At 41.4% G+C, this 26,172-nt stretch overlaps 1 protein-coding gene across 2 annotated transcripts; it reads right to left on the bottom strand.

The window, feature by feature from the left end:
• Nucleotides 1-12,178: 12,178 nt before the first annotated feature.
• C1d (C1D nuclear receptor corepressor) lies at nt 12,179-24,480 on the bottom strand. Of its 2 annotated transcripts, XM_052198920.1 has the most exons (6): nt 24,395-24,480; nt 20,403-20,922; nt 16,775-16,921; nt 15,882-15,948; nt 15,519-15,574; nt 12,179-12,881 (listed from the first exon to the last, which is right to left on the bottom strand). In XM_052198920.1, exons 2-6 carry the CDS (start codon nt 20,742-20,744, stop codon nt 12,717-12,719), a joined length of 777 nt encoding a protein of 258 aa, XP_052054880.1. In that variant the 5' UTR covers nt 20,745-20,922; nt 24,395-24,480; the 3' UTR covers nt 12,179-12,716. The 2 variants fall into 2 exon arrangements, with proteins under 2 accessions (XP_052054880.1, XP_052054881.1); XM_052198921.1 differs by lacking the exon at nt 20,403-20,922.
• Between the last annotated feature and the right edge of the window lie 1,692 nt (nt 24,481-26,172).

Here is a 26,172-nt window from a genome sequence, read left to right as displayed (position 1 = left end):
ATATAAAAATAGACTTCACAGAAATCCTGGGGAATATTCCTGGTACTAAGAGAAACTTCTTAAAGAACAACTTTAGATTATGGTTTCTGTGTATTAATAAAATACAACTTTAACACTTAAGGTAGCAAATATTCAGTCACAATATTTGTCTGGGTTTTGTCTGCTACAGTTACACGCTCTGTGATTTATATTTTGAGACAGGGTCTCACATATGCAGGATGGCCTAGAATTTACTTTGTGATGAGGACGACCTTGACCCTCTTGTCTCTGCACCAGTTTTTTATGCAGTGTTGGGTTTCAAACCCGAGGCTCATATATGCAAGAAACCACTCTAGAAACTGAGATGTATCTCCAGTCCCATAAAGTTTTAATTACTTTATTTCTTCTAGCTTCCATGAAATCCAAAAACAATTTCTTCTTCATTTTTAAGTACATGAAGCAAAACAGACGAACTGTGTTCTTTTGCTGCCACCTAGTGGTTCCCATCAGAAAATGCAACCATGATAAATCAGATGGTGAGCATTACTGTGTAACTACATAAAAATGACACACGTACACATTCTTAAAAGGCAAAAATAAATAAATAAATAAATAAATCCTCTTTCTTTAATGTAAAAAAAACCTGAATGAGTAACTTCAATTTGAGAATAACACTTTGTATTGCCCGAAACTCTCCTGTATGCTAAGTTCATTTGAACACAGGTACACCAAGCTTCCTCCTTTCTGCTACAATAAACAGGAGCAGACAGTAAGTAGTAAAAGAGACTTATACTACCCAACTACATTCGTATTAACTGTTCCATCAAATGATAATTACAATCTAATTTATTAGAAAACAGATTAAAAATATGAATCTTTGTCAATGGTATATTTTCTATAACCAACTCACTCTATATGACCAGAAGGAACAGGAACCTTTAAGTCCAAGGAATGAATTAATTTTCTGAGAGAATGATGATATTTAAGATAAGGTCACTTGTGGCCCAGGTAGCCTTGAACTTGCTATGTGATCAAAAAGCCTGATCCTCCTGTCTCCACTTCCCAAGTTCTGGGATTACAGGTATCTGGGATGCCTTGCTTCGGAAAGAATTGCTTTGTTTTTGGTTCTGTTGTTGTGGTAGTGGTTGTGGTGGTGGTGATGGTGGTGTGTGTACATCACAACCTTGAGTGTCAGTCAGTCCTCATGCTGTAGGAGGCAAGCTTTCTTCTCTTTACTACTGTGTGTGTGTGTGTGTGTGTGTGTGTGTGTGTGTGTACATCACAACCTTGAGTGTCAGTCAGTCCTCATGCTGTATGAGGCAAGCTTTCCTCTCTTCTTTACTGCTGCAGTGTTGCAGAGCCCCAACCTTTTTAACTTCTCCCAGCTCTGTGTCGTTTCACCATCAGAGAGCTAGGGCTACAGACACATGCCACTCTGTCCAACTTTATGAAGCGTCTGAAGGATTCTAACACAAATCTTAGTTCTTGTGCGCCAAGCACTTCACCATATTCCTAGCCCAGAACTTCTTTTGGAGTGTGCGATGGGTGTGGTTTGCCTCCTGAATGGGAAAAGTGGCCAGAGCTGGAAAACCGACTGTCCAACACGGTTTTTAAATGGTTATTCTAGATTCTTTTCCCCCTTACTGATAACATAGTAAAGCTCAGTTCCAGCAATGGGATAGAGTTCCAGTTATGCTTGGAAGTTAGTATACGCACTTAACCATGGTGACCAAGTTAAAGCTACCCAGACGGGCCTTGAACCTGCAGGGCGCCTTTGCTAAGTCAGCCAATGGCTTCCGGGAGAGGCTGAGGTGCTCCCCAGCAAGTCTCTTTCACGCGTGGTTCATTTAGAAAGCTTCGGCCAGACAGGTAAGGGCAGCACTTCCACCGTGGACTCTCACGTTGGTCTCACTCAGCATCATCTGGGACATATGTCTGTGTCTGTTACTTTACCTGAAGTAGAAAATTGAATCCACTCTAGCTGGCTTGTTGGACCACAGGGATGATAATACAATGACTATGATTTTTGTCAACCACTGCAAACCACTGGGTGCAGATATGACAATAGGCCATGAGGCTTTGACGGAGGCAAGCATGGGCATAGCCTAGTCACCTGGGACCCCAACTGAGCTTGGGCAGCACATACCACTTTCTAATACACTTAGCAACCTCAGCTGTGCATCTGCACTTGCAACCCCGCAAAATGTCACTTCTCCACTGCAACTCCCTAGTAACCCTCCTATCTAGAATTTAGAACATGTCCTGGAACATATACAGACAAGGAGCCGATCCAGCCTGGACAGGATTTGGGTGTGTGCACAATAAGGCAAACTGTGCTCTCTGAGTGAACTCTTAGGGAGTTCCCCATTCACCACATTATGCCTAAGTATGGTATATGTGCACATGAGTAGAGACAGAAGCATCCTGTGAAAGGACACGTTCCATGAATGAATCTACATAACCAAGCCTGTCAATCAATCACGAGAAACATCCACACTCTGCCCCTTAGCTACCAGCTCCTCCTGGACCCCATGAGAGGAAGCTCAAACAATAAGCGATGCTCTTAGGCACCCAGGCTCAAGACATCTGCTGCTCTCTTGCAGTCTCCTGCACTGTCCCTTTAAATAAGACTCCTTACTGCCTTGCTATTTGTATGGACCGTTTCAAGTCTTTGTATAAGATGCCAAGAACTTGGAAACATCCGGTCCAGACAGGACCACTGGCGACAGCTGCGAGCTGTGAGGAGACACGGGTGGAGTGTAAGTGCTTATTGGTAAGTGAAAGCAGCCAATCTGAAAGCGGGACACGCAGACTCCAGTGAGCATGCGCAGAACAAGTCCCACTCAGAGCAATCAGTGGCTGCAGTGTGTCCTTATTCCATTGTAAGCCACCTCAAGTACAAGAAAAGCACTGTGCCTGGGTCTCACCTGTGACAATGACAACTGGATACCTGAGATAACATTTATTCTAATTCGAGATAACATTTATTCTAATTCGTTGTCTCATAATAAAGAGCAAGAATGCTCAAGTCGATTGTCAGGAATAACAGAAACAGACCTCTCATGCTGGGAACAAATCCAAGCACCCTGCATCTGACAAGCATGTATATACATTACATATACATTATATATGACACATATATAATATGTAAATATATTATAAAATATATATAATATTGTATGTATACATTTGTGTGTGTGTGTGTGTGTGTATATATATATATATATATATATATATATATTCATTCACTTGCAGAGAGGAGGCAGAGGAAAACCTGTAGGAATTGGTTCTTTCCCTCCACCTGTCAAATCACAGGGATCAAACTCTGGTCATCAGACTTGGGGGTGAGTGCCCTTACCTGCTGAACCATCTGCCTGCCCCACAGGCAGACATTCCAGCATTGTGCTACATGTCTAGATCTGAGTAAACTGTTCCAGGTACCAACATCTTAGTACACAGACCACAACTCCATTAAATTTTTATCATTAAGAAATTTAAGGTTTCTACACCTCATTTTAAAGCAAACTAATTATATTAGTTAACTTGGGACTTTGGTGGTGGTCTTTGTTTGTTGTGCTTTGAACCCTTATTTTATAACAAAAGTTAAAAATAAAATATCTTAAAAGTAAATCAAATCACATTGCAGGACTGGAGAGCACTTGCTGTTCTTTCAGAGGACCTGGGTTCAATTCCAGCACCCACATGGCGACTCATCAAAAATGTAGGCATATGCATGCATGCATACACACACACATACACACACACACACACACACTAAACGCATGCACATGAACAGACACTAAGTGTAAAAAAGGAGGAAAGAAATTATGTGCAACAAAAACACTTCACACAAGCATAGTATAAAGTGATATTCTACTTTGCTTTCTGTTGCTTTGATAAAACACTAACCAAAAGCAAGTTGGTGGAGAGAGGATTTGTTTCATCTTACAGGACTGAGTGCAAGAAGCCATGGCTGGGGCTGGAACAGGAACCTGGAGGTGCAAACTGAAGCAGACACCATGAGGAGAGCACTTGCACTGAGGGCTTGCTTCCCAACAACTTGCTTAGCTTGTGTTGCAGCACCACCTGCCCAGGAGAGGTGCCACCCATAGTGGGCTGGCCCAGGGGAGGTGCCACCCACAGTGGGCTGGCCCAGGGGGAGCTACCACCCACAGTGGGCTGGCCCAGGGGGAGCTACCACCCACAGTGGGCTGGCCCAGGGGAGATACCACCCACAGTGGGCTGGCCCAGGGGAGATACCACCCACAGTGGGCTGGCTCAGGGGAGGTACCACCCACTGTAGGCTTGCCCAGGGGAGGTGCCACCCACAGTGGGCTGGCCCAGGGGAGGTGCCACCCACAGTGGGCTGGCCCAGGGGGAGATACCACCCACAGTGGGCTGGCCCAGGGGGAGATACCACCCACAGTGGGCTGGCCCAGGGGAGGTGCCACCCACAGTGGGCTGGCCCAGGGGGAGATACCACCCACAGTGGGCTGGCCCAGGGGGAGATACCACCCACAGTGGGCTGGCTCAGGGGAGGTACCACCCACTGTGGGCTGGCCCAGGGGAGGTGACACCCACAGTGGGCTGGCCCAGGGAGAGATACCACCCACAGTGGGCTGGCCCAGGGGATGTACCACCCACAGTGGACTGGCCCAGGGGATGTACCACCCACAGTGGACTGGCCCAGGGGGAGATACCACCCACAGTGGGCTGGCCCAGGGGGAGATACCACCCACAGTGGGCTGGCCCAGGGGGAGATACCACCCACAGTGGGCTGGCCCAGGGGGAGATACCACCCACAGTGGGCTGGCCCAAGGGGAGATACCACCCACAGTGGGCTGGCCCAGGGGGAGATACCAGATACCACCCACAGTGGGCTGGCCCAGGGGGAGATACCACCCACAGTGGGCTGGCCCAGGGGGAGATACCAGATACCACCCACAGTGGGCTGGCCCAGGGGGAGATACCACCCACAGTGGGCTGGCCCAGGGGGAGATACCACCCACAGCGGGCTGGCCCAGGAGAGATGCCACCTACAGTGAGCCAGGCCCTCTGCCTTTCATTAGTCAAGGAATTGGCCCACAGACAAATCTGATGGATGCAATTCTTTAACTAAGGCTCCTTCTTCACAGGTGACTCTGGTTTATATCAAGTGGACAAAAACTAATCAGCACAACGACTCTTTTGAATGTTTCCTGCAGATTCAGGGCAGTTCATCAAAAGCAACCAGAGTGTTATGGCTTCAGGAGAGCAGAACTAAGCTGTGAAAGAATTAAAAAAATCATGAACACTACTTCCAAAAGTAAGTAAATTATTTCCATTTCTAATTGAAGAATAAAATTTAGCTATAAATATTTTTAGCTATGTTATATAGCTGGACAACTCCAAATAGCAACTTGTGTCAAAATAAAGTGTTAAGTAATATCAATAATTAAGAAAGCATGGTTGTTAGTCTTTATTAGTGCTTTCATTGAACTTTAAAAGTTAAGCAATTAAACAAAATCCCACAGTTCTGATTTTTAAAATTAGAAGTATGCTTGGTTGTTGATAGTATAATTTTTTAGTCTTTTTATTTCACATCATCTCTGACATGTAAGATTTGATGCCAAGTGATACCAGACATTAAAGAGTTGGCTTCTACAACCCCGCTGGGCTTCAATGAGATACCAAATGATTACACACGTTCTATGAACCAGTTCTTAGGAAACTTGAGTTCAGTAAAATCCCTCTTTCAATTTAGCATTAAGACAATGAAAGATCTCATGTTTACTTTCAGATAAACTTAGGAAAATTGGGCTGGAGAGATGGCTCAGAGGTTAAGAGCACTGACTGCTCTGCCAGAGGTCCTGAGTTCAAATCCCAGCAACCACATGGTGGCTTATAACCGTCTGTAGTGGGATCTGATGCCCTCTTCTGTGTGTCTGGCAGCTACAATGTACTCATAAATAAGATAAAACTTAGGAAAATTACTAAATGTTTACAGACTGTACCTCATGTGCACATAGACCACTCCGCACGCATGTGCGCACATGCACAACAGTGGCGTATCTGCCACCTCAGGGCATTCCATGACTTCCCTATCACTGACTGGTCTTATTGCCTACAATTGGTTTGTACCTAATCGTAAGGCGGCTTTGGACAGAGGCTGTTGCTGGTCAGCACAATTGCGCTCCTTGAATGAATCAAGACAACGCTCTCTCATGGCGAACTCTTTCAAACACTGGCTTTTATGTTCATGAAGACTACTTATGTTATCATTTGTGTTTTGTCTGCTGGCTCGTTCTAAAGACTAAAGTTGGTAAAGGCATTTAGAATTCTAAAAAGCAAATAATTAGACCCAAATTATTAGAAGGAAAGGCCTACTTCTGAATTCTTTAGTTCTGAACTAAACTCAAAGGGTGGGACATAAGTGGGTGCACACACACACACACACACGACATGCCACACCACATGACAACTGAACAGCACACTATACAGTTTAAAATTTGGAAAGAAGCCCTTTTAAAAAAATCTATATCTAGCCAGATACATTTCATGTGGGATTTTTACAGTGGCATGTACTCATCAAACCGTACAAATCACACACACACACACCTGCATACAATGCTTTAAGCATTTATTTTCATTATTTCAAGCTTACTGCTCCATTGTTTTAGGAAAATGTCATATAATATGGTAATGTGAAAATATGAAGGTTTCTCTTCAAAGAAGCCTAATGGGGTTTCACTACCTTCAGAGTAATGACTTTTCTCAACTAAAATAACAAAGTTTAAAAGATGGAACATTCCATAACTGACAAGATGTTAGAAAGGTTTGAATGTTTTGGCCCCTGACTGTTCAAGACAGAAGTCCTGACATCTCTGCCCAAGTTAACAATGTCCCTAGGTTTATACTTAGTAAGGTGGAAGTGTAAACTTACACCTGGTCCCTAAGGTGGCACGGCTTTTTCGGAATTACACCTGCACCTCATATCAAGGCTCCTCATGCATACATTCCTACACAAGTACTGTTTTTATCCATTTCCCTTCATCTGATGGCCTCTGAACTTGTTTCCAGGACAGTGCTAAGACTTAGAAAATACACTAAACACCTTGTGAAGATTAAATGTACAATAACCCCATTCCAAAATAAGGTGACATTATGAGGAACTGAAGCTTAGGTCTTCCATATATTAACCCAGGGGAGGGGGGAAACGGGGAGACAAGGCCACACGAAGCAGCCATTTGCCAGTTGTGTTGTGGATTGGGTCTAATGCTACTTATGTTAATTTGTGTTGTGGATTGGGTCTAATGCTACTTATGCTAATTTGGTCCCCAAAATTTACACAGGAGTCTGCATGTCTGCATGTAAGATTCTAAAGGTCCCTGCCCGAAGTTGGCTTTGATTGCTTATAATTAATTAATTAATTAAAAACATTGTTGGTGGCCAATGGCTAGGCAGGGAGATAGAGGCAGTACTTTTAGGATTCCCAGGCAAGGAACACAGGAGGGAGGAGGGAGAGGCATATTAAACATAAGGCTTCCTGTGTGTCTTTCATTCAAGCATCCAGAGCACTGAGGCAGTTCCTAGGAAACTCTGCCACTGACATTTAGAGCAGATTCACCATCTAGAGCAACACAGTTGGAAGCAAGGTGTAGCTCAGTGGTAGAATACTTGCTTACGTGTAGTAAAGCCTAGGTTCTGTGTCAACAATAAAAACAAAAAGCTAGCGTCTCCCAAGGACTCCCACGCCAGAGCTAACTACTGAATCTCCTATGCCTAAAATAGAATTTTGCACACAGCTAAGTACATTGAACAAATGAGTGAAGAAATGAAATGAGACCACTCGAGGAAAAGGCAAAAACTGGAAACCAAGAGGATGGCTGGGCTGAATCATCACTGAGGTTGAATATTGCCTTCCTTCATGGAATTAGCAGAAATTAAGATTGTGCCCTGGAAAAACTCTAAGATACTCTATGTTCTTTGAGCCTCTGACAAAGAATCAGAATCACAAGCATCAGAACCTCAAAAGTACCCAACAGATGTCTTTGTATACTGTGTGTTTACATAACCGCTTCCCTAAAAACAATACTGAGACAAGGGTGGCAGATGACTTCAGTTTAAATAGCTCAAGGTCGGAGAAGAAAAGGCATCAAATACAAGACCACCAGCCTGGTCCATTACAGTGCAGTCTCTCAGCAAGCCAGCGATTCAGGTCTACACTGGGGCATGGTCCTTGGTTAATCTTTTTTAATAAGCAACCCTTTTTTTTTTTTTTGATAAACCCCAATATGAACCGGACTTCATAGTAACATGAGAATAATAGGCTTCCGTTTGCAGTGACACACGTTATCTCAGCAGATAACACCCACACAAGGAAACCGGCCTGTTCCATTTCTCCTAATCGCCTCATTCAAATCCTCTCCCCACGGATTTCCTGGATATGTGGCTTTAAAGTGCTGTATGACTATAAACTTTAAATCCAAGCCCTGGGTAGGACTACATTCATTATGACAGCGGCATCTTGAAATGTTGAATTATTATCTTCAATTTCCTTCAGTCATTTATCGTAGCTGCCAAAATGAAATGGTGCACCTTAAAGGCAACACTAAACTGAAGAGCGAATAATAAAGTCTCTTCAATGTTTCATTTATAAAAGCTTATTTCTCCACCATCACATTTTGTACACCATCTGAAATATATATCACTTTGTAAAGCTGACATTTTGCAGACAGTGGTGCTGCCGAGATACAGAACATCGAAGCTTACTGGAAGGAAGGAGTAAAACCCAGGATCATCGGTCCACCTTTTAAGGACCAGGGTCTGGAGAGATGACTCGGTGCCTAAGATCACACCCTAATCTTGGCGACCACACAAGTTCAGTTCCAGCACCACGGCTGCTCACTACTTACCGTCTGCCTCCAGTTCCAGGGGATCCAACACCCTCTTCTGGCCTATTCGGGCACTGTGCACGTGATACTCACGCATGCATGCACAAAACACTCACACAAATAAAATAAAAATAAATCATAACGAAACAGAAATTGAATTGGCTGTGGTGGCATCCACCTGTCCTCAGCATTTGGAAGGCAGAGGCAGAAAGATTTCTCTGAGTTTGAAGCTAGCCTAATCTTCACAGCAAGTTATAGAACAGCCAGGGCTACATAGTGAGAACTTGTCAAGAAAGAAAATGAAAGAGAAGCAGGAAAAGGAGAGGAGAGGAGCAGATATGAGAGGAGAGGGGAGGGGAGGGGAGGGGAGGGGAAGGGAGGGGAGGGAAAGGGAGGGGAAGGGAGGAGAGGAGAGGGGAGGGGAGGGGGAGGGGAGGGGAGGGGAGGGGAGGGGAGGGGAAGGGAGGAAAGGAATGAACAACCAGAACCAGAACTGGCTGGGAAGATAGATGGGGTTACAAGTCTATAGCTTTACTGTAGCTGCCCCTCTCAGTGACAGCCTCACTACTTTGGGATATATTTTAAATTGTGTTATAACTGAGGATGGAGTGTTTCCTAGCATGCCTGAAGGCACAGTTCAACATCCAACTCCAGAGAGAGAGACAGAGAGAACAGCAAATGTGTCTAACTTTAACTCTGTAAAGACACAACTATCGGGCTAGAGAGATGGCTCAGAGGTTAAGAGCACTGACTGCTCTTCCAAGAGGTCCTGAGTTCAATTCCCAGCAACCACGTAGTGGCTCACAACAATCTTCAATGGGGTCTGATGCACAGTCTTCTGGTGTGTTTGAAGAGAGCAACAGTAAATACATAAATAAATATAAATCTTGAAGAAAAAAAAAAAGACACAACTGTCAGTGACAAGATTCTTACTAAATAACTTATGGTTTGCCGGGCAATGGAGGCGCACACATTTAATCCCAGCACTTGGGAGGCAGAGGCAGGAGGATTTTTGAGTTCAAGGCCAGCCTGGTCTACAGAGTGAGTTCCAGGACAGCCAGGGCTACACAGGGAAATCCTGTCTCAAAAAAAAAACAAACAAAAAACAAAAAAACAAAAAAAAAAAACTTATGGTTTGTAGCTCCAAAACTCAAGTCTTAGATTTAGAATGTAAGGAAAGAGGGATATTCACATAAGTAAAGTATAGCCACTGCATAGCCACACAAGCTAGGATGCTACTGAGATCACTAGGAAGAGCCACTGAAACATGTCACGCTGTCAAGATCATTAGTGGAGCCACTGAGAGCCCTGGACAGTGGACATCGCTGGGAGAACTGTGGCCCAAGGACACGCTTAGCCACTGTGCTGTGAGGGTCAGTGCTCCTTTGCTTCCTGCTGTTTAACAGTGTTCAGAATTACGACCCAAATCCTTCTCAGTAATACTTTGAAAAATTACAAGTTCCTGGAATATTTTTGTATTACATTTTAAGGTAATAGAATCATAAACAATCAATTTGATAGTATTTTTCAATAACCTACTTAAAAAAAAAGCATCTACCTTCAGCACACTGTCCATTTTTTTAAAGTACTCATGTTTCTAAACAATTTTAAAAGTTGTAGTGTGTCCACTCTACTAACTTAAGTAGATTTTTATACTTCAGTTTCTTAAAAACTGATCTACATGTTTTAATCTTTAAAATTTTATTTAACATATTCTACTTCCCCCTGTGTATGTATGAACAAGAATTTTTAATTTAAAATATTAAAAGGTTTCATGTCTACATATCTACAACTGCTCCAATATGTTGATTCCCAAGAAGATTAATAAAACATGCAACGAACACCTACCCTTACAGAACAGCATTACTGGGAATACACTGTTACCAATAAGTACTCTACATTTACTGAGAGAACCCAGCACCTTGTATAGTTCTGGCTAAGGCCAGTGAGAGTAACTTCCTATCATCTCTGGGAACTCTGAAATACTGAACTGAACTAAGACTATACTGTTCCAACCGCAAGGTGGTGGCCCACGCCTGTAATCCCAGCACTCTGGGAGGCAGAGGCAGGAGGATTTCTGAGTTCGAGGCCAGCCTGGTCTACAGAGTGAGCTCTAGGACAGCCAAGGCTACACAGAGAAACCCTGTCTCGAAAAAAACCAAATCCAAAAACTCAAAAAAAAAAAAAAAGCCAAACCAAACCAAACAAACAAACAAACAAAAAGACTATACTGTTCCATAACACTTTAGAGAAACAGAAGGAGAGCTGCAGGCATCATCTCTGAACACAACTGAGCACAGTGTGCTTGCCTAATAAACTGTCACAGTTCCTTGGTATGTTGTAATAATTATTTCAAATTCTATGTAATAATATAGAATAGACTCAAACTCTTTTATTTCTACAAATATATGCTGAAAGAAATAGTTAAGGATATCCAATTTAGTGGGACATAAATCGGGACTTTCACAAACCTTAGTTACTGATTTTCTGCAATTGTGAACATTTTCATTAAAAGTTCTTTCTTTATGAAATTTAAAGAGAAATACAAGACCCAAGTTCCTTTGCAATGAATAACAGTAAGAATGCATTCTACAGTTATCTTCATAAAGCATTTATTTCTCTAATGAAGTTACTTCCGCTATTATCAGGGAATTAAGATGGCGCAGAGTGAAATAACTACAGATGTTCATAAATGTTCTTCCACTTCACAAAGTATCTGCTATCAGAGCTGAGATTTTCTGCATCTTTTGACTTATTCTTTGAGTCAGATTTTAGCATGCCTTACAAAGCCCAATATAACTTCAGACCATTTCCAATATCCGCTACCGAATCAAGAAATTCATATATTCAAAGTTAGTTAAGAAAAATTAATCACAGACAATTTCAACAACTCTAATTCTCAAAAACAAAAAAACTTGGCTATTCTTGGCATTGCTATACAAGACAATGTGGGCCTAGAGAAGCAAGATTATATGAGCTCAGACCCTAAAAAGGTTTAATAAGTGGAATTCATCATAACAGACACTCTGGAAAAATAAATCATAATGTAAATATAATTTGATTCCTCCTAAGGGGCAGTATTTAATAAAGAAGATGGTTCAAAATATCTACAAGCTTAGGAAATACTTACTCAGAAAGATTCTAAGGGTGAGAGCAAGAGAACAGAGGGCCAAGGCTCATAACCGTCCTCCTGGGTGGAGTGCTCACAGCTGCCTCATCTGCAGGGCATGTTCAGTCACACAGTGGACAGCAAGAAACAAGTGAGCTACACGGCCACAATATTCATTTAGAGGGAATCAAGCCAAAGCCAGTCAGGACACACAACCTTATTTTCCGTCAGCATTAATGAGAACATTTTATTTTAAATGGAACATGAAGAATTAAAGTACAGCCTTAAGGTTTCAATTTTGCACTTTGAATATCCAGACAGCAATTACTAAAAAAAAATTCACAGAAACATGTTGAACTAACTGAACAGAAAACAGAGTGGGTATTTAAATAAGTCATTGCATTTCTCATCATTACTGAAAACAGATGTCCTTATAACTCCAGTCTACAGACAGCACACTTCATAATATCATTATTCACTTAAAACACTACAAATGTTTACAAAGAACATTTGGATTTCACAATTGCTCATAGAATGTCTTACAATATTAAAACTATCATGATGCTTTATATGAAAATCAATAAAGACAACGTAATCTTTCTCAGCAAAAAAAAGATTCAGTATCACAAATTTAATGTGTAAATTTATACATGAATTCAAAAAGGAATCCATTTAAACACTGCACGGTCACAGAACTACACTGTAAGCTGATAAAATGATGTACCTTTGAAGCCATGTACATCAAAACCCAAAGATTAGTGTTTACTTTTCCCTTTATTAGCCGCTCTTGGTGTGTTTTTTGGTTTGGGTTCCCAGAGTGCATTTTTGACAAATCTCGAAGCAGCACCTCTGTCCAGCTTGGCGGCCTTCTTCTTGTCTGTTATTTCTTTGACTCTGTTCATGTAGACTCTGATTCTTTCCTTAAAAAGAAAAACGAAAGGCGGTCATTTCCAGAGCTGCCCAGCGTCCCCAGGTCCAGCATGCACTCTCAGCGACAGGCAGCAGGGAGTCACCAGTCAGTCCACGGTGCTAGTGAGTGCATGTGCTAGCATAACCGTGTCCCAGCTCTCCTGGAGCTCACAGTCCAAGAGAAAGACGAATTTTATTTTAAAATTCAGTGGGCATGGGGGTGCACCCCGAAATCCCAGCACTTGGAGAGCAGAGGCAGGACTTCAAGATCAGCCAGTCTGCAGGCTTGGGCTACACATGACACTGCCTAAAGACAGCAAAGAAAATCAACCAAACATTGTAAAAGTGTTCTGAACTCTTCCAGAAAAAAGTTCACACTAGGATATCACTATAGCAATAAACAATAACTGGCTTATATATGGCTCTATTGTTTTAATCAACATTAACCTAAATTCTCATTTTAACTATTTTGTATTAGAAGAATACATTCTAACTCTGAGGTCTCCGACACTGTGTCAACAAATTAACCTCTCCCATCATTTTTCTAAACAGAAAATGGGTGAAACATTATATCTATTTTACGTTACTGTCGAGTGTCACATTAAAAAAGTATCACATAAAATGAAAATATGAGATCTTTTATTCAATTTTATAATCCTGACTGATAAGTATGTAAAATTTTCTAATAAAATACACAGACTTTAAAGGTAAGAAACAGAGTCAGCTTCTGGAGCGCTTTGAATCTGCAAGAGTATTGTCAGAATAAGTAACTCTTATAGGTCAAATGGTGAAATAAAGGTGATGAAAACCATAACACAATAAATGATCACTGCTTAGGAACAAACAAGTTTCGTTAAAGTAAAATGTGAACATAAACAGTAAAATACAGAACCTTACAATTGCTTCATTATCAAACCCAAACTGCACTATAAAACCTCTCCTGTGAAAGAAAAGACCAACAGCAGCACTAGCACCCCGGCCCCGCCCCACCCCTACCCCACCCTCACCCCACCCCTACTCCATCTCCACCCCCATCCCACCCCCATCCCACCCCCATCCCACCCCCATCCCACCCCCATCCCACCCCCATCCCACCCGGCCAGTCTCAGAAGACCCGCCCTGCAACTGCTCTGCCTAAGAGCCTCCACTCAGCTCCTCCCACTCTTCTACTCTGTCAGTCTTTCCTCCCCTCGCCATTAAGATTGGACACTTTATCCAGAGACTCCAACTCACTCTATCTGCTCTGGGTTTTTTCCCCCATAAAATGCTGTTTTAGCATCCTGCATAGCCGAGTGCGCAGTATTTATCTTATGGTTACTGTGTTTCCACTCCGAGTGGGATCTGCCACACCTCAGATTTTTCTCTGAGGCATCGTCACTGAAAACAATGCCTGGTCCTTAGTAGCCATTCAAATACCACTGAATAAATAAGGTGACTGTTTTCCCATTTGTGATACATGACAAATATCAAATCGATTTCCTCTAATTCTGTAATCAATTAGTAATGTCTGTGGCAAGGTCAAAACAGGGAATACACTTAAGAATGCTTTAAATTTGCCAATCCTTATCCAGAAAATTAATGTGCTCTCTATAAAGTAGATTCTGAAGAATGAAGATAAATGATCTTATCTTTTTATAAATACAATATTGAGTATTCTAACTTTGTATTGAAAATAATTTCATAAAAGGACACTTAGAAAATGAGACACATAACCTGTACTTCTTAAAGACAGTAGCATAGGTAACCTTTCTTAAAAATTTTTTCACAACTGTTACATTTAAGCATAAATTTATTTTTCCCTCAAGAACTTTAAAAGAAGAAAATATCCTGGTCTATACTTTTTTTTAAATATTTTACATTTGAAATAAAGATGCCTGGATTACTCCTTTTAAGTGAATTACCTATGCTTTACTAAGATGTAACTAACCTACATTACTGACTACTGGAAGGCTTGAAAACAAAGATACAATTTCATGTGTTCCACATATACATGTATATTTTATGTGCACAAAGAATAAATTTATTAAAACTCTTATTCATAAAGTCAAGTCAATTAGGTAACTATAAGTTTCATTTCTATTTTTCTCCTCCCAATTGGATGATTTGATTTAATATTTGAAGTCAGCAAAAACTCCAAGATATTAAATCTTATTTGTACCTGATGTTGTACTTATTCATCTAAATGGGATACAGAGACAAACCTAGAAGATTTATTACAGGTTGTAAATATGTCATTGATGCAGAATTACTGGACAGTATACATATAGCTGGTGCCAAAAAAGCTTTTAGCTTTGTTGCTGAACTGAATTCTTTACTGCTGAGAAAATGAGTTAATGGAGAAATTTAAAGGTAGGGGAGAAATTTCTCCATCTCTGCTAGTAAATCAACTGGAATACACTTTTAAGAATTGTGTAAGAGGTTTTTTTTTTGTTTTTTTTTTTTGTTTTTTTTCTGAAGTAGCCCTGGAGATGAATAAAATTTAAAGAATTTATAGGAAAAATAATGTGAAAGTTATAACTAATTATTAGAATGATGCCACTCTGCTCAGTTCTGTTCTCCTAATGATCAGTGTGAAGCCTGACACCACATAACTGGAGCCTGAGAGGTGCACAGCAGACATAGAAACAGGGATCAATCACGCATCTTACCAATTCCTGCTTCACTGGATGCTCCTTGGGGTTAACTCCTTGAGTTGCCAAATAAACTGTAAGAGAAAGACCGCATGAAAGAAAGTGGTGTATATATAATAGTAAGAGTATAATAATAATAATAATAAAATCCTAGTTATTCAAAAGGAAAGTTGCATAGTTAATTCAATTTCAAGTGATCTACCCTCTATGAAATATTAAATTATGTATAGCTTACAGGCATCCTGTATTGTGACATACATGGAAAAAAACATACAAAAAATAAGATTACTATAAAAGACAATTCTGTCAACTGCTAGCTCTTAAAAATCACCTTTGATATAGTAATATGCTTTCTAATGAATTACAAAGTAACATACATACCCCAAAACATGGAATTTAAGGTGTATGCAGAAACTAAATCCACCTTTGCTTGTTCCAGTGGGTCCAACTAGTAAAACAGACAAGAAAGAGACAAGACAGTGAGACACACAACCTTGGTAAACCGCCAGATGACGCTTTCAGCTGCTTCCCGCTGCAAGGCCAGAAAGTGAGCTTTTCTCACTTCCTATAATTCAATAACAAAATGATCTAGAAATAATTTGCACAAAGTTCTCTTAACCAGTGATTCTTTTTGCTTATATCTGAAACTACATTTTAAATGCAACCAAAACACTCATGAATACCCTCTCTGCTCTTCATAGGTTCTTTTTTTCATTGATACACATGAACACCCAAATATAACTAGTGATTTATTTTTTTGCTAAAAATAAAAAAACCCAAGCAAACAAAAACATGCTTCGGATATCATTTCTGATGAAACAAGAAATTCGTATAGTCCAAGATAAAATATTCTAAATTATTATCAATTTCAGATTTATAATCTAGACTTTTATATCAAAAGTAATTATTCAATATAGGCATTGTATATGACTCACTTATATATAAGATGCACAACAAAATGCTTAGGTAATTCTAAAGTCAGAAGAACCAATTTAATTTACTATTCTTGTATTGTACCGTTTCCAGAAACCGATAATATCATTAAAATACATAAAACATCAAAGTTAGAATCTTTCAAGAGCAATGTTGTATGTGCCTTGCTTTTCAAAATCAAGTTCCCAATGTAGAAGCTTTGCAGGATGTTCTGGCTAATTCCACTCCAACAGTTCTTCACCTAAAACTCCAGCAGAAAGACATGGCCAGAGCTAAATGAACATTTCTTCCTAATGTTCTCTCTTATGAAATTCGTCTGTAGATTATAGATTTTAAAATACCTTCTGCAACAACTCGTTTCTAGAAACAGACATCATGGTCTTCAGCATGTCATCCACAGCACCCAGGGAGCTCTCCAAGGCTGTTAAAGAATCATGAATTTCTACAGGATAGTCTTCATTCATTTCTTCACCTGCCATTGTGACCAACTGAAAAAAAAAAACAAAACCAACTCTCAGAATTCATATTGGAGACAGAGTTTTAGGAAGAAAATGAAAAGACCATTTACTTTTGAGTAAGGTAAATCAGTGCAAATCTTAGCATGCAAATCTAGAGAAGCCACGCCCCCCCAGCCTCCCTTCCCAAAACGCATGGGGGAGAGAGGGACGAAGCCACACTGGCCACACACTAAGTCCTAGAGACTTTCACAGCTCTGACAACACAATCACAACACCACAACCAATAAGCTAAACCCATGTTCAACTGGATTCAAAGGTACATGCACTTAGGCCATAGAGCGAGAGGCTCAGATCCAGGGGCCCTTAGCTACAGGCAAGTTCAAGGCCAGTCTCTGCTCCAGGAGACACAATCTCAGAAATAAAAGTAAATGGGAGTGTGTTTATTTTTTAAAGCATTCTATTGAAAGCAAAGATTTTTTTTTTTAAAAATTAAAGTCTGATAAATATATCCTATAGTGTATACTGAAGAACTTAACAAAGAGTTTCTCTAAAAATTTTAAATTTTATTTAGCTTTTTAAAACTTAGGTGTTGTTCTGACCATTCCTTGTATTAAATTAAAAAAACAGAAAATCTTTATCAACTAACACTAAAACTACTTTTCAAGTTCAAGCTCATATATGAACTTATAGTCCTGAAGCATTTTAATAACAGCTGAACGACAGGAGCTGGGGCTGTTAATGGAAGCAGATACTTAAGCTTTCAGTGTTGCTACAACACTGACTCTGTTACCTTACTCTGAGATCATCCAATCTCTCCCTGGGTTTCAAATTTTTTATTCATAAAATAATCCAGTTGGTCTAATTATCTGTAGCATTCATTATCAAAATTATGGATAATTCTGTGTGTATGAGATTATAGATATATAATATCATTTATATCTACTGAAGCACACAGTGATGAAAATCATCTAACAGCATGAACCTACTGTAAAGAAGTAGTCTTCATAACTAACAAGGACTTATATGGAGCATTCTAACAAAGGTAGACAGTGGTTAAGTCACACATTGAAGATTCAGTTCATGCGGTATCCTGTACAGTTGCTGATGACTCATAAATCTAACGCAGTCAACAAAGGCTGAAATTCTGATTATATTACAAATGTTGTAAATTCTTTACAACACTCTAAATTCACTGGTGGGGGAAAAGAGCAGCTGCTTGGGAACTGAACCAAGGGCCTCATGAATGCTAAGTTGCACCCTACCTCTAAGCTATACACCCCAGCCTCAAAATATAATCTCCTCCAAGTTGATCTGATTCTTTAAGATATATTCATGTGAAAACACATAGATCAGGTCTTAGTCCAAATAGGACATATCTGCCGCACAAAGGAGCCTCTTCGAATCAATTTAACAAATAAGCAGTGACTACACATAACTTCCAAAAAACAAGCCAGCCATTTATAAAAGAATCCAAGCAACCAATAAACATAAAACTACTCAGCTTCATCAAAGAAACCACAGAACAAGATCCCATCTGCCATGGGTCAAACAGCATCTAATGTAAGCAGAGGTGGCCACTACCAGGCCCTTTTCACCACTAGCAGTTTGATTTAATTAAGCATTTTCTGAATTTGATATTCCACTTCAAAATCAGTAAATTTACTTCTCAGAAATATAATTTTCCTTTTTTCTTTCTTTTTTAATAAAAAGGAAACTAATAATTTATTATGGGTACTAGGACAGAAGATAAAATATTGACTGGGTTTATCTATACAAAACCACTAATAACTTAATTATATGTTTTAACTGTCAGTGAACCTGTGAAGCTGTGACAGGTGATAAGTTTAGCCCAATAATTACTTCTAATAGATATACATGTAAACATTCTCTGTTGTAAACTTCCATTTCAATTTATGATTTGAATTTTATGTGTGAACTTGTGAAAAACTTTTACCATGTGATAATACATTCTGAAAGATGTAAAAGTACTGAGGACAAAGAGAGGAGTGCGAAGATTTTTTCCCTTATCCCCCTTTTTCATTCATTCTGGTTTTCCCTCTTTTCTTAGAGAGCTTTTTACAACTTAGCAAATTTCTATAATCACTTTTCTTTTTTTCATGCACAAAATTCTTCAAAAAAATTGTGCATTTTGTATGCTATGTTCAAAGACAAAAAAAATATAAAATGTGCACAGGCTATATCAAACAGAAATCAAATGTATGCAAATTTGTGATAGTCACTGCAACATCTCATTAAATATTACAAAAATGACTGTGTTCCCCAAATCTGAAAAAAAATCCCAAAATCCAAAATGTTCCTAAACGCTTGAGACAAGGTATGTGCACACCATCTCCCTCAGGTGTGAACAGAAGTGGAATAAATGTGCCATCTGGACTGTGACACAGCTCAGTGGGTAAGGTCACTTGCAGCCAAGTCTCATAACCTGAGTTGGATCTGATCCCCTGGATCTACATGGTAGAAGGAGTCAGTCCTGCAAGTTGCCCTCTACACGTGTACTCATCCAATGCACATTATATGATATACCTGTATGTATATATATACATATGCGCCTCTAAAATAAAAAATATCTAATTTTTCCCATACTGAACTGGTCTTGCACTGTGCATTCTTCATTGTTCAGAGACACAGGCACAATGGACAGGTGTCCTGTGATGGCCAGCCTGTACAGACAACATTCACACTCCATGACTGGTACTCGCTTTAGTCCATGCATGTCAGCTCTACCAATCTGTAATCTTTTAGTATCCATGGCAAGAGAAGTTGCATCTCTCAATAGAGTGTGCAGAAATTCTTCAAGTGGTCCACAGAGACCCTCAGATGCCACAGCTCTGCAGCATCTGCACCACTACAGCATGGCTGCAGGCACTCTGTCCAGGCCATGTCTGGCATTTGGTGTCCTTAGCCCAGGAATGACAACCAGGCCCATACCACATTCCACAAGCTTAGAAACCCAGGCGCCATCACTGAGAACTGAGATCAGCAGCATCTGCCACGGCAGTCCACTGGGTGGATTGTGGGACAGGCTATGTGCTGGAGACCTGTGTCCTGGTCCTGCCCTTGCTTCAGGTGGTGATGCAGATGCAGTCTGATGTCCAGGTTGCCCACAATGGAGCAGCACTGTGGAAACTTCTGTGGTGGTCCACGGGCAGGAATTTTTTGTCCTGGCATTGTGGCATAAGTGAAGACAGATGGCACGATGGCGGTGGGAAGGCAACCATCCTTCCATGGCCTTCACCCAGAAATGACCTCAGCATGTCAATCTATAATGTTGCTGTCCAAACCAAAAAGAGAACTACCACAAAACCAAAGAGAACTACCACAAAACCAAAATCCAGTGAAAGGACAGCCTGCTTTTAATCAAGTTTCAGAAAGCCTGGTCTCAGCAGACGCACCAGCCAGGTGTAAAACATTCTAGAAAACACGGAGGGAAGCAACAGTCAGCCTGGCCTTCTGCTTTTGCCCCAGGGACAGGTTACTTGGTCCAGCTTACTTTGGGGATGTCGTAGTGCTCTGTGAGCGTGTCCAGGTGTCGGTTGAAGTCCTCCACTCTCTGCTTGTGGGGTTTTGATGCCTTCTTCAGGATTCTTTCCATTTGCCGCTTCTCCTGCATCTTTTCGAAGGCCACCTGCGCCGGCGTGCGCTGGTCCAAGCAGCGCCTCTCCTCCTCCTCCTCCTCACTCTTCTTGCTCATTGTCCCCATGGCCTCCAGCATCTTAGCCTTGTCTTTGTCCTTCTTCTTCCTCCGCTTTGTCACACCAAGCTCTGCCACGCCTTTCAGCCTCAGGGGACCCTTCTGGACCTGCTCATACGCCTCCATAGCACCAGCCACCATGATAACTGTTCAACGTGTCCCTTTTTCTTCCTGTGAGTTCTACTAGCAGGTTGAAAGTTAGAGCCACACAGTTCACTCTGCAGTCCGACTACCCCACTGATGGTCACCTAGGTGTTTCAGCTGGTCTTCTGCAGATGTGCTGGCAAGTAAACGCAAGCAGGAGAGAAGAGTCCAGAACCTAATTTCCACATAACATAATGTTAACAGGCATCCACTACAATATTTTTCAAAGATAAGAACACCCTGCATGCCTATTAATACAGATGGATTAAATAAATTATGATCTATCCAGCCAATACAGCACACTGTATAGAGAAAAGCTCTAACACAGTTTTTAAAGATCCCTAAGACATGTCAGGAAGGAAACCCCGAACAGCACAAATAGTAAACCTCATTTACTTCTTCCCTTAAAACGTCCGTGTCCACATGATACTGCCATGTGTGAGCATCACTGCCTGTGTGTACCCAGTCCACCCTCATGGTTCCTGAGTCAGGGGCATGCTTCTTGTGCGGCTTGGGTACAATTCATGAAAAGTCCTATGTCATGCAGTGGTCCCCAGCTCACGACACTCTTAGGAGATAGCTAAACCTTTAACATGCTTAAGAAGCCCTGCCTTTAAGAGGTACTATCGAGCTGGCAGTTTTATGGTCATATTGAGGTGGGGGAAGTTCAAGAAGACTGTGGATTTTATCTCTCTCTCCACTCTCCTCTCCTTCCCTCCCCTCCCTTCCCCTCTCCTCCCTTCCCTTCGCCTCCCCTCCCCTTCTCTAGGCCCCCCACCCCACCTCTCCCTGTCACAAGTGCAGCAAGGACAATCAGCCATGGACTGAAACTTCTAAAATGAGTCCAATAAGCCTTTACTCTTTTTATCTCACCTTTTTGTGGCAGAAAACTAACATACATACATGTGAGTTTCTTTAAACATACAAAATAAATTGTTAAGTGTGGCTATTTCCAGGAAAGGAATGAGCAGGGAAGTGTGAGAGTCCCCTGTTATGCTCTCTGTACTGTATAGTAGGAGATTGGTGGGGTTAGGATGTAAGTTTGTAAATAAGAGCTTCGTGCGTTTGACATTTTAAAATTTACTGAAGATAACAAATGCTTATTTCCCACTTCTTAGCAGCTATAATCAAATCTATGATTCTTAACCTCTATCACATTCAAAGAGTCAAAATGTCTTCTTTTCTCTGGAGTTGAATTTTCTAGCAAAATAAAGGTATATTCCTCCTCACTCTCACTGCCTCTTCTAACTGAGCTCCTGTGTGGCCATACGTCCCTCCAGCCAGTTCAAAGCTGCTGCCACAAATCCAACCTTCCTTTCTGCCTGCTAACCAATTCTTGAGTTTGGAGAATCTTAACATCATGTCCCAAGTTTGGACTTACTACAAAGTCACTACATGAATCCAGGAGGGAAAAAAAAGTATATAGAAAATCCAGTATACACTTAATTTATTTTTAGAACAAGAGATGAATTTGCAGGTTTTGCCCCATAATTCTATTCCTATAATTACATTTTACACAGCATTACCTTAGAAAATAATGGTGAAATTTATATATAAGTTCTCAATACTACTACTGTCTTGGCCAAACAATGATTCTAATGTTACCTGTAATCTTCAGTATAATCTGAGAAGATACTAAGCTTCCTTTTCTAAAGTGTACTAACCTTTAAAAGCACATCATAGAAGTTAAATGGCTATATGGATAAAGCCCATGAACACACAAACACACACATACCACCACCACCACCACCACCACCAAGCTTGAAGACTGGAATTCAGATCTCTTGTGTATGGAGGGTGCCAAAACATGGAATCACCTAGCAGTCTAGCTGAACTGGCTGAAGCCGACAAGTCCCAGCTTCAATAAGAAACCTTACCTCAATAAGCAAAGTGGACAATGATGGAGAAAAACAACATATTTGGGCCTCTACACACACACACACATGCACATACACTCACATGAGAACACGCACACTTGCATGAACACCAGACATAAACACACAAAAAATACATATACAAAAGTCTAGCAATAAAAAGTATTTAAGTTACAAGGGTGCAGAGACGGCTCAGCAGTTAAGAGCACTAGTTCATCTTCCAGAGAACCCAAGTTTGGTTTCCTGCAGCCAGTTTGTGCAGCTCACAACCATCTGTAACCCCAGCTCCTCGGGATCCAAGTCCTTCTACTAGCCTCTGTTGGCACCCACATACATGTGCCAAATACACAGAAAGAGACATAAGCACATACACATACATACATAGAAACATTCTAAACACATAAATTACAAGGGGTGATTATGACTGGAGCCACACTGGAATCAACTTCTATCTGATGCCTTTTCAAAATGAAAGACAGGAAGCAGCAAAAACTATCTTCTCAAAAATGTGGGGTTTATGACAATTACCTCTAAAGTAATGATAATACATAAGGTTGTGATGCACACAAAATATCAATAAAACTCTTAAAGTAGTACTCCATTAGTAGAATGTTCAAAGTATTGGCTCATAATATTAGTTATTGTTTTAAGAAAGTGGAAATAGCAAAGAGGTGGTAATCCAATGAAGAATATTTAGAGCCATACGTAAAGAGTTAAATGCTTGAAAACAAGAGCTACTGTTTATCCACAGAATTTTTAAAAGTTAAAAAAAAACAAGAGAAAACTGCACCCCTATAGGTACTGGAAAGCATCTACATCTCTGATTTGGGAATTTCATTTCTATTACTTGAAAACAACAAATACAGAAACTGTTCACATTGTCATCTTATCTTGTAACAAAACAATTCAGTCTATCAATTCCACCATCCAGGAGTAGTTTTCTAACGTTCTAAAAGGTTAGCTGTCATTTATAAATAAAAACTAATGTTGATACTTAGTTCTGTCTACCCTTGGTCCAAACACGTTAATAACTACACCACAAACATCTCACTAGGGCAAATACGCCATTTCCAAGCCAAAACTAAATTGTAGTCAACACATTTTAAGTCACTAAAGCTATCTTCCAACAGAAATCTGAGCCACGATTTTTCCCGGATCACAATGAAAAATTATTCTCTTAACATAATCCACTACAACAGGAAGCTGCTGGCCCAGCATAGCGTCGCACTCCTTTAATCCTAGCATTTGTGAGAGGGAGGCAGATCTCTGAGTTCCAGACCAGCCTGTTCTACAGATCGAGTTCCAGGACAGCCAGGGCTACACAGAAAAACCGTGGAAAAGGAAAAACAAAATTAAGGAAACCCTTTTTTCCAAAAGGGCTAACACTGCCACCGCAAGCATTCCGACCTTGGGCGGAACAGTAAGGGCTGCACAGAGAGTTACTCTTTCCACCTTCCATTTTGTCTCCGTTTGGATTTGGAAACAGCTAGAAGCAGATGGAGTTGGTGTTTTACTTGTCGCTTTTCAATCCTTGAAAGGCCACGTTAACAATCGAAACAAAAATGAGGAAGACAGTATTGACAGGGAAACTTAAAGGCCAGAGCAAGACAAAGCCCGAGAGCCGCCATTGGCAGGCTCTGAGGACCACGCTAGAAGAGAAAAGCCCCGCTCGACTCCTCCCAGTCGGCCACAGTACGGCCGTGATCCCGGGGTGCGGGAAAAGAGACTGTGACAGGAGCACGACAAGCACCCGAACTCAGCTTTGCACAATACCTCAACACCGTGGACGCCTGCCTCCCGGAAAGAGGTCGCACGATGATGACGCCATGACACGGCTTCTGCCTGCCGCGCGTGCGTCTTTCCCGGCCTGGCGCGTGCGCACTCCAGTCCCGTGGCTTGCCCCGCCTCTGTTCATCCCGGAGCTAAAAGCCGTGGTCCTTTTGTGATTTCTTTGTTTGGTTCACGTACTGATACGTTTATTTTTTTAATTAACTATTTTATTTTTTACATTCCAGCCGTTTCCCCCCGCCCAGGTCCCCCACCCAGTTACTCACACCTTTCTCCCTCCCCCTTGCTTCCGAGAGTGTCCTCCCCTTCATCTCCCCATCCCCCATCCCAGGGGCCGCAAGCCCCTCGAGAATTAGGCGCATCTACCCCAAGTGAAACCTGACTATGCAGTCCTCTGGTACACATGTGCCGGGAGGCGGGGGAGTGAGTGGCGCTTGGATCAGACCATGTATGCTGCCTGGTTGGTGGCTCAGTCTCTGGGAGCTCCCTGGGGTAGTTAAGACTGCTGGTCAACTCCTTCTACCCTTACCCTAATTCAACCATAGAGGACTCTGACCTCAGTCCAATGCATCTGTCTCAGTCAGCTGTTGGTAGGGCGTCTCAGAGGACAGCCATGTTAGGCAAGGGACTTAGGTCTTCCACCAAGGTGGCAAGATTGGGGAAGAAGGCCCTGGCATCTTGTCTCGATTAGGCTTCTGCAAACTGAATGTTCCTTACATCATTGTTCGGTCTCTGCTTTGATGGACGCTGGGCCCAGAGGTCTGTGTGCCTCAGATTAATCTTTTGAGGGGTTTCCCTAGTACAGTGCCTGATACCTGGTTAGCGGATAGCTATGAAAATACAGTTTAGAAAAATTAAATGGGCATGTAAATATATGCAAAGTCCAATACCAGATTTGTGTTATTTTTGTTTTCGAATGGGTCTCACTGTGTGTACTATAGCTGGCCTTGAATTCAGGATTACTAGTGCTAGGGTTACAGGCTGTGCCACCACTCTTAACTGTGTTCGATAGTTTTATGTAAACGTGACAAAAGTCTCAATCACAATTAAGAAAATGCCCCATAAGATGAGGTTGTAGGCAGTCTTGTAAGGCTTCTGCTTAGTGATTGACAGGGGAGGGCCCAGCCAATTATGGATAGTGCCTCTCCTGGGCTGGTGGTCCAAGGCTGTAATAAGGAAGCAGGCCGAGCAAGCCATGATGAGCAAGCCAGTGAGCAGCACCCCTCCATGGCCTCTGCATCAGCTCCTGCCTCCAGGCTTCTGTCCTGCTTGAGTCCCTGTCCTTACTTCCCTAGACAAGAACAGTAATATGGAAGAGCAAGACAAATAACACCTTCCTTCCTCGACGTGCGTTTTGGTTATGGTGCTTCCCCGCAGCAATAGAAACCCTAACATACTAACAATATTTATTTTGTATGTGTGTTGTTCTTCTTGTTACGAGCTGTGCCACCATTCCTAACTTAAGTTGTTTTATTTATTTTTAATCTACACGTGTGTGCCTGCAAGTGCATGCGAACATGCCCTAAGAGGCCAATAGAACTCACTGGATCCCCTGGAGCTAGAATTGCAGGTGTCCCCGAGCTGCCTGAAATGGATGCAGGGCACTGAACCTCCATCTCAGAACGAGCAGAAAGCCCTGCTAGCCACTGAGCCAGCTGCAGCCCCTTGCTCTTTAAATGATGACTTTCAGTATATGTAAATCACATTCGATTGGTATAGCAGGAACAAACACTACAAAAACTACATTCACTCCATTGTAACAA

Source organism: Apodemus sylvaticus, chromosome 11, assembly GCF_947179515.1.
Source record: "Apodemus sylvaticus chromosome 11, mApoSyl1.1, whole genome shotgun sequence".
NCBI classification, from domain to species: Eukaryota; Metazoa; Chordata; class Mammalia; order Rodentia; family Muridae; genus Apodemus; species Apodemus sylvaticus.
The sequence above is the reverse complement of the archived record's forward strand: the minus strand, read 5'-3'. Positions and strand labels throughout refer to the sequence as shown.

What these genes read in the sequence shown, in the direction of transcription:
- C1d (XM_052198920.1), bottom strand. Translation starts at nt 20,744, where the DNA reads ATGGTGGCTGGTGCTATGGAGGCGTATGAGCAGGTCCAGAAGGGTCCC. An exon ending in GAAACGAGTTGTTGCAGAAG is followed by an intron (nt 15,949 to 16,774) that starts GTATTTTAAAAT and finishes CTGTTTTACTAG; the next exon opens with TTGGACCCACTGGAACAAGC. An exon ending in ATCCAGTGAAGCAGGAATTG is followed by an intron (nt 12,882 to 15,518) that starts GTAAGATGCGTG and finishes TTTCTTTTTAAG; the next exon opens with GAAAGAATCAGAGTCTACAT.